At 29.8% G+C, this 15015-nt stretch overlaps 1 protein-coding gene across 2 annotated transcripts in view; it reads right to left on the bottom strand.

Moving 5' to 3' along the window:
• The window catches only part of LOC107450839 (6-phosphofructo-2-kinase/fructose-2,6-bisphosphatase), a 54730-nt gene that overhangs the window by 25226 nt on the left and 14489 nt on the right, over positions 1-15015 (bottom strand). For both annotated transcript variants that reach the window (XM_016066749.5, XM_016066750.5), the window contains exons 4-7: positions 12628-12691; positions 7202-7336; positions 3075-3258; positions 2120-2193 (exon numbers count right to left, since the gene is read on the bottom strand). In XM_016066749.5, coding sequence (XP_015922235.1) covers positions 2120-2193; positions 3075-3258; positions 7202-7336; positions 12628-12691 — 457 coding nt within the window. The remainder of the gene's footprint in view (positions 1-2119; positions 2194-3074; positions 3259-7201; positions 7337-12627; positions 12692-15015) is intronic.

The following is a 15015-nucleotide window of genomic DNA, read 5'->3' as shown; positions in this document are numbered from 1 at the left end:
GCATTTACATAATCACTTTTTGACATGCTCAATTTACGCAATAGTATTGTAAATGGATGTAATGTTTTGATTGTATTTTTGGCAGTTATTGATATTTATTTTTGCATGGTTTTTAAATATTGCAATATATATCAAACAATATGAAAGTTAGAATTGTGCATTTGAGTACTTACTTTTCAAGGCAATAATGCTATCGATTTTTTGGAAGTTATTGTTATTAATTTCTCCATAGTTTTTAAACCCGGTATTTTTTTACAACAATGCAATCTTGAAATGAAACATGCGCTAGAGGAGACCGATTTGTATAATTTTGCAGCAGATTTTTTTTTGGCAATTACTACTACGGATTACATGATTTTTAATTATATTTTTTAATGCGATGATTATTTACAAAATGCGAACAAAGAAATAATTTGTGCATTACCCCCCCCCCCACACACACACAAAATGAGAGAATATCGCCCATAATATTAGAGTAAAAAATTATATATCGTTTTCTTTTTATTTTTTTTGTAAACTCGGCACTTTTGTTATTTTAAATTAGAAACATATATATTTGATATTAGTAAAAGTATCTTGCAGAGAGATATTAGCGCTAGAGAGTTTTGTCGCAGATAGCTTGAAAAGATTCTGCCACATGGACTCTTTGTTAATTATATATACAGTCTAACCCCGCTATAGTGAACCTGGGATATAGTGAACACTCGGATGTAATGAACTTTTTTAGCGGTCCCGTCCATATTCCTATTTAAATAATGCTATTTTTAATGCTTATAGTGAACAGCTTAGAACTTGGAAACTCGGTTATAGTGGACTCAAATTTCATTTCTTTAAATATCTTTTTCTGTCCTCCATCTTTAAACTTGTAGGTGTTGGGACTGAAAATGAATGCATTCCTATAAAATGCATCATATTACTCTCCTTTATGCTTATCACTTTTAACTATACTGTAATAAATGTCAAACAGAATCTTATACTCTCCCCTCCCTGACAAGCCTCGCTTTATCTCTTTTCCCCAAGCTTGCTCTACAACTAGTTAACTTGGCCACCTGCTGAATTTTTGGAATTTTCTTATCTGTTCAAACCATATTCTTTACAAATCACCCCTTGACAAGAACAATTGAGAGAGGAGGAACAGAGAGAACTTGAGAAGGGGAACAATTTAACTCATTCTACTGCTGCTCTCTTCATATTCTTACATTATCTATTTGAGACAAGATTTTTATTTCAAAAGCAGTGAAAATGGCAAATTCTCTAAAGAGAAAAGCGTTTTCGATAGAGGACAAAGTTAAAATTGTAAAGCGTATTGATGATGGAACCAATCAATCGACACTGTGTAAGGAATTTTCCCTGTCAAAATCTACAGTTGAAGTGCAATTCTTGCGGTATACGACAAAAACATGATTTCATCGAAAAAACTGCGTGGAGCTGAAAGAGAAAACGTAGAAGATGCTTTGTCAAGATGGCTCAAAATCTTGTTCAAAATGTAAAAATCTTGCATTCTTTGCACATTGTAGATAAGAAAATTGATGAACTCAATTTAAAATCAAATTGTGTTCAATCAAAAATCAAAATTTTTTTTCATAAAAAGTGAAAATAAAACTAATATTTAGCGACGTAATTATTAAATAATTTTTTAAATAACTTATGCAAAATTGCAAAGCCAATTTTCAATCATTCAACTGTCTTATGCAAAAAATATTCTTCAAAAAATTTGGATATAGTGAACCATCGGTTATAGTGGACACATTACTGAGTCCGCAGACGGTTCACTATAGCGGGGTTCGACTGTATAAGCGGAAATAAAACTTATTATGTCTCTAAGAATACATCCAAAAAAGATAACAATAGATTAAAAAATCATTTGATGATTTTATAAAATAGTTATAGTTCAAAATACCTGATTTTAATAAACTTAAAAAAATTTGACTTTCTCATCCCTTATTTTCACATACTGGTTTGCTATCAACAATCTGCATCTGTTAAATGACAGGTTAAAAAGCTTGTATTCCTAATATTAAAATTACAGTGAATTTAGGATATTAGATTTAATTTATTACTTTGAAAACACTTAAACTGAGTTAAAAGAGCAAAAGTAGACTATAAGAAGGCAACTTACCCGTGTTAGGTATATAGAACGAGGATTTATATGTATGTTCATTAAATAATAGACTATCCTACTCTGAACATGACCTACATAAAAGTGAACAAACATGTTTCAAAATAAATTTTATAGCAGTTGTTACATTTTTTTTAATTTTATTTAACAAATAAAGCTTCTTCAACAAAAAATAAGCACTTTTTAAGCACTCAAAAAATACTTTTAATCACTTTCCAAAAAAATAAAAAAAATCATAAATAGGATCTGTGCAGAAATAGAAAGTTCTTAATTTATAAACATAAAATCAATAAAATTCAAAAAATTTTTCTAAAAACATTACATAGTCATGATAAGATAACCAGTTTCTAATAAATATTGCAGAGAAAATTGTGAAAATCAAGCATTATTTGTAACTCAGAATGACAATCGGCGTGGCAAGAAAAAATATTATTTTTAAAAGATAGAAAATTAGGCACTTTTTACAAATCCTGAATAAAAAGCACCGTTAGAGGCTTTTAAAAAACGTAAATCATAAATTCATTCAAAAATCAATTCATTTCCATTTCTTGAATTATTAGAGGTTTTATGAATTTTAAATAGAAACGCTTTCATTTTCGTTTTTTCCTAAAAAAATTACCTAATTCTATTTTTTGAATTATTAGAGGTTTTATGCACATTAAATCTGTCGGGTCACAAAGTCCCTCATGTTCCCATAACAAATCAATACTTCTGGGGGTACTGGATTGGAGATTGATCATTCTCTGGTTCAGGTCAAAATTACGATCTGTAGATGAATGTATGGATCCATCCTATAAACGGGCGTGATGTATGGGTGTGGCAGAAATCGAATTCTTGGTCATAGATGGCGCTACTGGAAAACGAGAACAATCGCATCCCATCTGCCATAAAAGCTGACGACAACAACCTCAATAAAATTCCCTTCTTCTGAAAATTTAATATTAGAGGAAGTTACCTTCATGGTGATGAACATATACTTTTTGTCCAGCATTATATATTTGCATAAAAGAATAATTTCCTTCTTTCTCTTCATCTAATGACTGATAGATTTCCTTGTAGTGTTCAATTCGAAACATAAAATCCGTGAGAGCCTCTTCAACATTTCTATTTTTGTAATCAGGACTGTGCACTTTCACTTCCTACAACAAACAGAACAAAATAAAATTAATTCTTAATAATTAAACAAAATAAAACTAATTCTATTATAACTTTTGATTTCCAGGATCTCTTCAATAGCATGCCTTTTTGTAACCTAAACATTCTTTTGAGTTATTAGTATGCCTTTACGAATATCCTTAATTGCGATTTTGATTATTGGAATAATCTAATTAATATTTGTCTTTTTAATAATTATCTTTTCAATGGAAAACATATTGTTGTTCAAATAGGTGGAACACTACTAGAACCTAATTTTTCATCCCTTTCAGCTAACTTATTTTTACACTGTTATTAAAAAAATTATACACTCAATATTAAATTTGTTTTTCGATTTATTGATGATTTAATTATTTTTCATTTTCAAAACTATATAATTTTGTTAAATATTATTTATCCTGTGGAATTAATCACGCTCTGTAATCATGACGATAATATTAATTTTGATTTTTTGAACTTAAGTTTTAAAAAAGAAGAAAATATCTGCTTTGTAGACTTATACAATAAAAGAAACGATTTTAAATTTAATGTAAATAAACTAATTATATGGAATTCGAATGTTTCTAAAAACATTTATTTAAATACCATTTTTAATCAATCTAATTTGATTAAAAAAATAGACATGTAATGTAATTTTTTAGTGAATATAAATTCTAAATAAAATCATTGAGTTAATTGTATGTTATAATTATTAATAAATTTATTAAAAGTTTCTTTGTTGACTAAATTTATATTTTTATCACGTGTAAATCCCATTCGAACAATTCTGTGGCCAAAAGAATTCTAATATTTAATAAAAATTTTCAAAAATTTTTGTTCAATAAATGCTAACAATTTCTTTAAAATCATCAATATTAAAATTTTATGATTAAAAGTCAACCTTATAAACAACTTTGAATTTTTCAGTGTAACATTATTACCTTGCACGCATCCAGTAATTAGAGAGTATAAGCAATTCTGGGCGAATCTAAGGTAACTAAAAAAATCAAACGCACTTCAATACGAACGTGCCATAAAATAATCCCACTATCCTCTATTTTAATATTTCGTAAACTTCATACCAAAATATTAGAAAAATGTCAGTAAGTCTAATTATATTTGAATTTGCTACTCACTTTATATATTACATAAAGTGTTTTATTTTGTATTTTCTTTGATTTTTATTTTCAATTTTGCCTGATAAGTTTTATTTTGCATATTTTGCTTAATATGTTCTTTTTTTCCTTCAATTTTTTGGTGCTCCTCAAACTATTCTATTGATATAATTTGTTTTGGCTAAATTAATATAATATTAGAATTGTTGTATTAATACAATGTTAGAATACTCTTATCTTTAGGATATAATTGTTTTAGCTGATGAGATTATATTTTGTCCTTATTTCATTTTCCATTTTTTTTAAATATCTTATTTACTGTGGTGTGCCTTGGCAACCATTCGCATGAAGTTAGTTCTAATTCTGTACAATGTAAGCTTTTTAATTATCTGTTTTTATGATACATAAAATTTTCTTAAACTTAAGCTTTTATTCCTTATTTCCTGTAATTTACTAGATTAATCATATAATCCCCTTTTTACTCATTCAATTAAAAAAAATATAGCATGTGACTCTTAACTTTAAAGCACACATGTGTTATATTTATTAATAATTTTACTTCTTCTCTGGAAAAGTGTATGTATTTTTTAAACTTATTTTATGGGTTCTATGTGCTTACAACTCATGTACAATTTTCTACGTTTATCTCTAGTTTCTTTTTTGTTTTTAACGAGTTTTATATGTATGTTTTTAATGAGAGAAAACATAGAAAAAATTACAGAATAATATAAAAAGAAAAGATAAATTTTATTTTAAAAAACAGTAATTAAATTTCGAAAAAAAGATATAATCTCTTCATTAGCTCATACGATTATAACGGCAAAAAAGGGTGCTTTCTAATATTATATTAATATAGCTAAAGCAAAATATATCACTACAATAATGTCCAATGGACATTATTGTAGTGATATATTTTGAAATTCCAATGGACTAGCAAGAACAGGAAAATTTTCAAGAATGACTTAAAATATTTTTCGTAATAAGATTGCCAGATTACAAAATATGAAAACAGAAGCACAAATGGAGGTAAAAGGATAAATAAAGGATTTTGTTTTATAATGCGTTCTTACTGCAGTACTGAAGCGCGTTTGATTTGTTAGTTACCAAATATGGGCCCGAGAATGGATGTGCACAAAATAATATTATACTGGATAATTTAAAGAAGTTTATAATTAATAGGTTGATATTTAATTATACAATTTTAACGATTTTAGAAAATCAACTTTAATTTAAGAAAAAAAAGGAGAGAAAGATGAATCGCCTGTTTTGCTCATATTTTTAGCCACCGATTTGTCCAAAATAGATTTGCACATGATAAAGTTATATAAATTAACAGAGTTCTTAGTAAATTTATTTAAAATAACATACAATTTACTCAATGATTTTATGTAGAATTTAATTACTTTAGTTGAGTATCCATTGCATATATATATATATAAGGATGGCAGTCGAGCGGGCTGGACAAACAGGCCAGTCTTAAAAAGAGCAAATTAATTTTATTTAATCATCATAATCAGAGAATGAATATAAAAAGTGACACACAAATCAAAGTGCTCCCCATTAAAAATCAGGGAAAATCTAGCAAAATAAGTCCATAATGTCTCAGCAAAATAGGAAAACCTGAGTAATTATGATTGGTCCACTAAATAGGTTGAGGGGTAAATTTGTTTCTCACAGTTGGTAAAGGAAAAACAAATGTTCATTTATACATAATTGAGATCTAAATATAGAATAAGAAAAGGGCAAGTGAATAATTAAATGCGCAAAAGCCTTTAGTTTTGAATAATAAATGAAGGTTTAGATATGGGAATAACACAGAAAGATTTGTTGGAGCTTTTAATGTTACATATACAACCACATTATAAACTTCATTTTATTCTTTAATTCATCTACATTAATTGACTCCTAGATAAAAATATTTTCCTAAAACCTTTAAAAGTTGATTAATAAGAAGCACTTTTGATTAATCTTTCATTTGAGATTGAAATCACGAATTGTAAAGATATATCATTCAACAAAATTATTTTGATTTTGAATATAAATAAAATAACATCAATTGTATAAAATTTATATTTCTGACATTGGAAGTTGAATAGGGTAAATGTCCACACTAACCCCACCATAATGTGACTATAGTTTCTCTGTAGAAAGAACTCCCCTTGCCACAAAGTCTGAAGTCGTCTGCTGCTATGGAAACAAAAAACAGAACATTTCAAAGAGGGGAGCTGCTCTTTCTCCTGATTCCCAATCTCTCTGTGATTCAAGCCAAAACTTGTCTTGACCTAACACCCCTACTTAAAATAGTTAAACCTCATAACCATAGTCACCTCCACTATATCAGGCGAATGACGAGGGGAGTTCTTTCCGTAGACAGACTGTACACTAACCCCTAGATGACATCTGTTTGTTTATGCCAAAACCTGCTTAATTTAAACTATACAGAGTGAAAATTAGGATTAAAATTAGGTAAAAAAACAGTATATTTTATAACATATTAACACCTTTCCTTGAAATTCTGAAAATAAAATAATTGAATAAAAGAACGAAGAGAAATATAAAAGTTAGTTTTGCACCTTAAAACCTACTTTTACAAATTTCTACTTAGGTATTCACAGTGTAACTATGCAGCTGCACGTGAAAATGCACATTGATGTTGTACCAATCTACAATATCTTACAGAGGAAATTTGAAAAATAAACAAAAAAGTTATTGAAGTCCATTCCACACTACCCCCATTTGCCTTAATTCTATTGGTGTATGCAATTATTAAATTAATAAAATTATGCATGAATTGACTATTATATAATAATACCTTTTAGAAGTGTGTACTGACCTTTAAATTAGCTTCAATGATGTTTGCCTCGTCACATACAGATTCAACAAAAAACAACTTGCATCCAAACTTCTTACAAATGATGTCATATATTAACTTCCTCCTTTCAAAAACAGCATTCGTTGCATCATATACCTGAAACAAAATACAAATTATATACATACCATAATTACATAAGACAAATTTATAAGTCCAACTAATATACCGGGTAATTCAAAATTAATATAGCCATTACAAAGAGCTATAATTATTTAGCGGATGAGGCTATGTTGGGTACCTTTGAGAGAAAGGTCTTGAGAAGTATTTTCGCAGGAATTCAAAAAAATGGTGAGTGGCTTGGAAGAACCAATCTAGAGCTCTATCACTCCTATAATGAACCCGACATTATTAACGACAAATAATAAAATGGGCAGGCCACGTTATCAGAATGGACAAAGACTGTACCACTAAAAGAGTTTTCAATGCCAGACAATTTGGCACACAAAAAAGAGGCAGGCCAAATTTGAAATGGATAGATGGCCTAGAAAAAGAACTTTTGGTCTTAAAAACTAAAAACTGGAAAACACTAGCAGGAAAAAGGTTAGCCCGGGAAAAACTTCTTGAGAAGGCTATGGCCCACCCTGGGCTGTTGAGCCAGTGATGATGATTATAACTATTTAGTGAAAAATAATTTATTGATAAGATTACCACAGAATGTAGACGGAGCAGCAAAATTTCTTTACGTAAGGCGCAGTGATGGGGAATCCCAGGCATGTGCGAGCTCATTAGTGAAAATTGCGAGTCCCATGCAGAAAAGCATTCTGCGTGTTAGATTTCAACAATAGTCAATTTGTTATCACAGTGCAGAGAAGACTATCAAGTACTTCCAAATGGGAGAAACATACCGTATATTCCGGCGTATAACGCGCACTTTTAATACAAAAAATAACATTGGAATTTACGGGTGCGCAGTATACGCCGAATATAAAAAATCATAGATTAAAAAGATTTAAATATAGAAAAATACTTTTATTTTAAAGAAATAACATACCTTTACCTATATACTTCATTAATTTTCGTTATTACATAAATAGTTCATTATATTCGTCTTCCGCTATCAATTACAATTATTAAAATTTTTTTGTATTATAATTACAACTTTTTTTGTATTATCTGTAAGGTGGGACCTAAACATGTCCCACTCTAAAAGGCTTTCTGGTTTTCTTACGCAACCAGGACGGATTTGCCAGATGTTTTTTACCCACAATTTAGCACCATTTTTGTCCATCCAGAATCCCATTATTGCTCTTTCAATTCTACCCTCACATACATGTCAAATTCAGTTCTTTTATTTTTGCAAAAGATAGGGAAAAATACTTTTTATTTACGATCTTGAAAGATGAGATATTGCACATGTACAATCCAAATTTTCGTGCGCGTTACACAAAGAGTATATCGTAAAATTTAAAAAAAGTAATTAGAAATTACGGGTGCGCGTTATGCGCCGGGGCGCGTTATGCGCCGGAATATACGGTATGCAGATAGCAACAAAACAATTAAAAAACACATTTGTAATGTACTCGTGTCAGTGATAGCAGAAATGCTTCAGAATGAAATGGACTACCCCCTCCAAAGGAAGTCGTATACAACATCTGAGACGGATGAACACAAAATTTTGAAGCTCCTTCTGCATTCTGTGTAAATTTTATCAATTAATTCTTTTTCATTAAATAGTTACAGATGTTTTCAATCGCTGTACTCATTTTGAATTACCTTGTATAATGAAACATAGCAGTTGAGCTTATCATTAAAATTTTTTTAAAAAAATTTTACAAAAAAATTTATGGTCACTTCTTTAAAGATAAACTCAAAACAATGCCCAAATTATGCAACAAAAACACACAGTTTCAGTTCAATAAACAAGAACCTTCTCTAGAGTAAAAACACAGAATAACTACAATCTAAAATAGTTTTTCATTAAGGAGATTATTTTGAAACATATTTTAATGCTGGATTTCAGAACTTCTTAGTAGTGTGGATCACCATTTTTGAAAAAAAATTTTTTTTTGAGGGTTCACTTACTCAAGTAGTAGTAACAGAGAAGTGGTGGCTGAGGCAATAGAGTCATCCAATGATGTGATCTGGGTTCGAATCCCAGCAATGGCGGGTCGATAATAATTCAGCATCCAGCCAGCACAGTGCTGGCGTACAATATCTTCAGTGGTAAAATGATCGCGGGCCAGAGTCCCCTTGCCGAAAGGCTAACCATGGGAGGTCTTCCTCTGCATGTAATGCAAATGCGAGTTAGTTCCATCAAAAAGTCCCCCAAGAAAGCAAATTTCTCCCAATACTTGATCCAGGATTTACCTGGTCTTCTGGATTGGGTTCAAAATCACTAGTCAGTGGAGTTGATCATAAGTGAACTACTTATGATCAACTCCACTCAATGCCACTGTTTAATGACGGTTATGAAATAAAAAAATTTGTAGTAATAAGGAGAGTTTTTGAGTGTCATCACCTTTCACTTGGACAAGAGAATCTTTTTGAAAAGCTGCTATTAGACCCCTAGATTAATCTTGGTTTAGGATTTCAAGTAGTGTCAACAGCTCACATTGAGCCATGGGTGCAAGTTGGAAAAAAGGCCAAGACTGAAAATATTTTGACTGAAATACCTAACATACACAATACCCCCTCGACAAATGCAAACTATCTAAGAAAGCTTTACCATAATACATCAAGTTTAAATACTGTACAAAAAATATTTATTCATCTCTCTTTTGATAAAATAACAACAGGACATAAGAAAGTAGACCTAAAAAATATTTTTAAGGACAGAAAAAAAAATCCGATTTCCGTCTTCGAGTCAGTCTTGTTTCCGTCTTACTTCCGTCCGCGGACATTTTCGAAAGACGGAAATCCGTCCTGGAGACGGAAGACTTGCACCCATGCACTGAGCTTTAGGGAACCGTTGCACTCAGTTGCTAATTTGATCATTTGCAGTAAAGTTTTAAAAAATAAGGATTAATTTCCTTTATCGTATTCTTCATTTTCACCCAGAATGGCTCTATGATGACATTGTTAAGAGCTGGGGTTCTAGCCCTAATGGTGGCTTAATCTACTGATGGTTCTGCATGTAAAAAGTTGCATTTAAGCCTGCAGCCTTTTCCACATATTTTATATCTGTTGTTGAACAGCTGATCCAATTTTTGGGTTTACAACTACTAATGTTCAACTCATAGCCTTGTAATTTTGAACCCAATCCGGAAGACAAGGGAATTCCTGAATCGAATATAGGGTGAAATTTGCCCTTGTGGAGCACTTTTTGATGGAGCTTACCCGCATTTGCGTTATACGGAGAGCAAAACCACGAAACCCTCCCACGGTTAGTTTGACGACAAGGGGATTCTAACCCATGATCTGTCTACCACAGAGGATATTTTAAATCAGCATTGTGGTCGGTGCAAGTCCGATGCGGAATTTGTATATACCAACCTTTGCTGGGATTCGAACCCAGAACTCCTCATTGGAAGGTGAACGCTCTATCCAATGAGCAGTCTTCTTTGCATAGCAATACCGGTTTCTCACTGTTAATAGATAAGGGAATGGTGTATAGGGGAGAAATATTCTCCCGATTCTGCCCATTTTCTAAACCACTGTTGGGTTAAAGTCCATCTAACTTCAGATCGATGGGTACCAAATTGTCTGGATAGTAAAGGCGTCCTGTGTACACTGCTGGCCACATAGCCACAATGATGCTGTAGGTCATAACATTGTGGAACCTCAACTTCTATGATATCCCTGGCCCACAGAGGACTGTTACAAGAATGTTTTCCTTTCTTTTTTAAATTTTCACTAAGTATGTAATTACATCCTTTCCTTTCTTGTACAACATTATATGGTGAAAGTTATCTTCTTCAATAAGTTCTATCACTCTTTTATCCCAGCTGTAACTATTAGTTTTTTTTTATATCCTGTACATTAGTTTTTTTTATATCCAGTACATAAAGGTTACATCCTGTACTTTTAACTGCTTCCCTGATTATCCTGAGTTAACTCGAATATGTATACTTAGTATACATATATTCGATAATAAGTATACATATATTCGATAATAAGATAATATTATCCCGAGAAAACTCGCGCATAGTAGAATTTGTCAGTACGCTTTGTTTCATTACGCTTTTACTCAGCAGAAAACAAATGATAATAATAATCTGCTGTGATTGGAAGATGGCCAAATTTTGTTTGTGAGTTTTGATGTTGGATTATGGGATCACTCACGTGTTTTGCGCGATTGCATATACGAGTTTTGCTGAATTTGCACAGAAAAAAAAGAGTAAAAAAATGGCATATCATTCCAGCGGCGTTTGGAAAGTATCATTCAGTGTTATGTCTTGTTTTAAAAACTATCATACAAAGACTTATATTTTACTTTTTTCATTTGTCAGAGACAACTCGGGATAGTAAACTGATGGTAAATTAAATGCTTTTACACGCAACAAATATTGAAATTTCAACTTAAAATTTGTGTATTATGCTTTGTTTTAGTTCTTAATATTTATTTATAAAATTAAAAAATGTGTTGATTTTCTGCATTTTTTTTCCAACAAACTGGCAAGGGAAACAGTTAGAATAGATTTCAAACTATAAAATAAAATTAGGAAACAAAAAAAAAACTTTTTCTGATAAAAGGGAAGTAAAAAAAAAAAAAGTCAATGAATGAATGTAATTTTACTAGAAGTTTTTTTTAAAGCTTTTAAATTGATTATTGAAGACAGTGTTGGGGTTTTGGATGTCCTAAACTGATTTTGGAAAGGGCAAATGGGTTGTCTTAAACTGTCCTAAAGTGTCTTCAACGTTGAACATTGGTCTAAGGTAAAAATTCTAAATGTGTAACCATTTTAAACATAATAATTACAATTATTAATAAATATTAGATAATTTTTATACAATTTGCTTTAACTTATTAATTGAAAATAATATAATAGGAAAAGTTTTATAACTTTTGAAGCTCCACAACTCAATGAACAACAAAAGTGAATATCATATCCTTTAAATATGAATAAATATGCTTTTAATACGGATATATTATGTTTCTGGATAAGGATAGATAATGCAATATTAAAAATAATAATAATCAAATCATAATAATAAATAAATAATAATAAACAAATCATAATAATAAACAGATCACAAAATCATACAAAATAGCCTTAAGGGAGCATAATTTAAATTGGGCAAATTTAATTGAAATTTACAAAAAAAAAAAAATAATAATTAGTTTTCTTTAATTAGAAACACCAAATAAACAATATTCTAGTCAGAAGAGTCATCAAATATACAAATCTAAGGAAATTATATACTTTTTTCAAAATTTTTCTTAATACTTAATTAATTAGACAAGAAACATTTCAATATACAAAAAATTTGAAAGGAAAAGTTCTTACCGCTACCTCCCCCTCCTTCTCCAACCATTTGCACATGTCTTCCATTGCATCCAATGCACATCTCCTGTGAATGACACTAATTAAAACAACGCATTCAAAATTAACATAGAACAAACAGCTGCTATTGAATGATGAAAATTAATTTATCTACAACACAGAATGTAGATTCAACATTTCTTTATTTATTCTAATTTATTTATAAATGTAGAGGGTAATGAATAGAGCGATTACTGTAATAATAATTGGAAGGGTTTTAAGTAGGGAGTGGGGATACATTGATTTTTGAATGTGTGCTGACTTTTAAAGTGATTATCTACCTACCTCAGGGTTTCCATTCACTTTTAGAAATACATTTCCCTGATTTTTCCAGGTATTCCAGGAAAATTTCAACAAAATTGTAAATTACATTCTTGCTATACATGGAAATTCTTCATCAGAAATATATATATCTGTGTGTGTGTATTTTCATTCAATAGGCAACATAATTTACATTTTTAATATGTCAAACCTATAAATTTTGTAAAAAATAAAACATGCGGGTTTCACAGCACTCAAATGGGTCATTCCATGTCAAATCATACAGGATTTTACAAAAATGGCACCCACCGTCTCAGATTTTGATGAAAATTTGTACACTTATAGAATTTTTTGTGCTGATTTCAAAAATAACAATTATATTTAAATCGGTTAAGGGGTTTAAAAGTTATAAGCATTTGTATTTTTGCCAAAATGGCACATTTGCCGCCATTTTGATTCATATATCAAAGGCTATTAATGATTGTAACTCACCTTATATTTGTGATAGAGCAATAATTTTTTTTTATTTTGTTCAGAATAAAGTAATCTGTCATATAAACACTTTTTTTTGCAAATAAATATCTTACTTATTTAGTAAATGGGTCTGTTTTGCAGTTTTTTGATCAACGGAGTTGAGTAACTTCAGGAGAATATTTCTGGCAACTCGCCCCCTTCAATTTCAAAAATATTTTATTCAAAGATAGTTGAAAGTGCAAACTAACATCTGATATAAAAATTTGGATGGGCCGTTCACTCACTTTTTAAAAAAAAATTCTTTTTCTTATAAATCATTATGCGCTAAAAGTACTCGTAGTTTGATGATTTATAGTCCTTAATTATAACTAGAGTATAATAAAATGATATAAAAAAATGTGAATGGTAGAAAGATATGTAAAATAAAGTAATCATTTATTAAATTTTTTTTCTTCTTCTTTCTTTGAGCCCTCAAAAAAGAAAAGAAAGACAAAATTTTAGAATGAACAAAATTTCACCTTTTTTACAAATAAATTTATCCAGAATCATATAGCTTTGGTAAATGAGAGGGATCAGAATCGAAAAAAAATATAAATAAAAGTTTCTCTGAAAGAGTAGAGGGCAGTGCCAAATAATAAAAAGCAGCCATTAATTTTTTTTTTTTAATTGAACTAACTTTGATCTTTATGGAAGGAGAAAATCATTGAACTCTTTAATTTAATTCAAACATTTTGTTTGATTCTGAAATGTAATTAAATGTAAGACCAAATTATGAATATTTGAAGTTAATTTTATCCTTTTATTTGTCACAATGATTGTTATGGTAATGAGATACCTATACAAAATTTCATTTGAAACACTGATAAAGTTAAACTATTTATTATAATTATATTGAAATGAAATGATTTTATATCACTAACTATAAGATAATTTGCATGCTCTTATTTCATCACTAATACTTGCAGGCCCTTTTTATTCTCAAAAACCTTTATTATAATTATATACATCCAATTTTTTTAAAAAAAAACTTCTGAATAGAAAAAAAAAATACTGAAAACTATTGACACATTCCATCTCTACCTTCCCAAAAAAGAAATTTGACTAATCAGAATGTATCATCTGTCAGAACATTTCTGTTTGCTCCAATCAGAATTGAGTGTCATGTAAAATTTATTTTCTTTCCAATCAGTAAAATTGTATTTCTTCCATTTATTTAGAACAGAACAGAAATAAATAAGTTTTCAAAAGTTTTAAATGTATCAATTTGATACTTAAAAAAGAGTTTTATTATGAAAACCCAAGTATTATATAGTATTGGATTAACTTTGAAAGATTTTAAGTGCAGTTTAAACTCACAGAAGATTTTAGAACTTTCTTCAGAGAATATATAACTTATTTCATTTAGGAGCAATTTAGATTTTAAGGAAAGTTCAACTATATGCCTCATACATAAGGAGTATCTCCTTTATCAGTATGAAATATATAGGGTGACCAGGGATAATTCACAATCACTCTGTTTCTGGGGTAAATAATGATCACCTAAGTTTTATTTTTAAAATTTTTTTTTTAAATTGGAGACATGGACAAGAATGCTTGTACATTTTACTAAAGTATAAC

This window comes from Parasteatoda tepidariorum, chromosome 10 (genome assembly GCF_982258835.1).
Source record: "Parasteatoda tepidariorum strain Cologne lab strain chromosome 10, Ptep-v5.0, whole genome shotgun sequence".
NCBI classification, from domain to species: Eukaryota; Metazoa; Arthropoda; class Arachnida; order Araneae; family Theridiidae; genus Parasteatoda; species Parasteatoda tepidariorum.
This window is presented reverse-complemented; position numbering and strand designations above follow the sequence as displayed.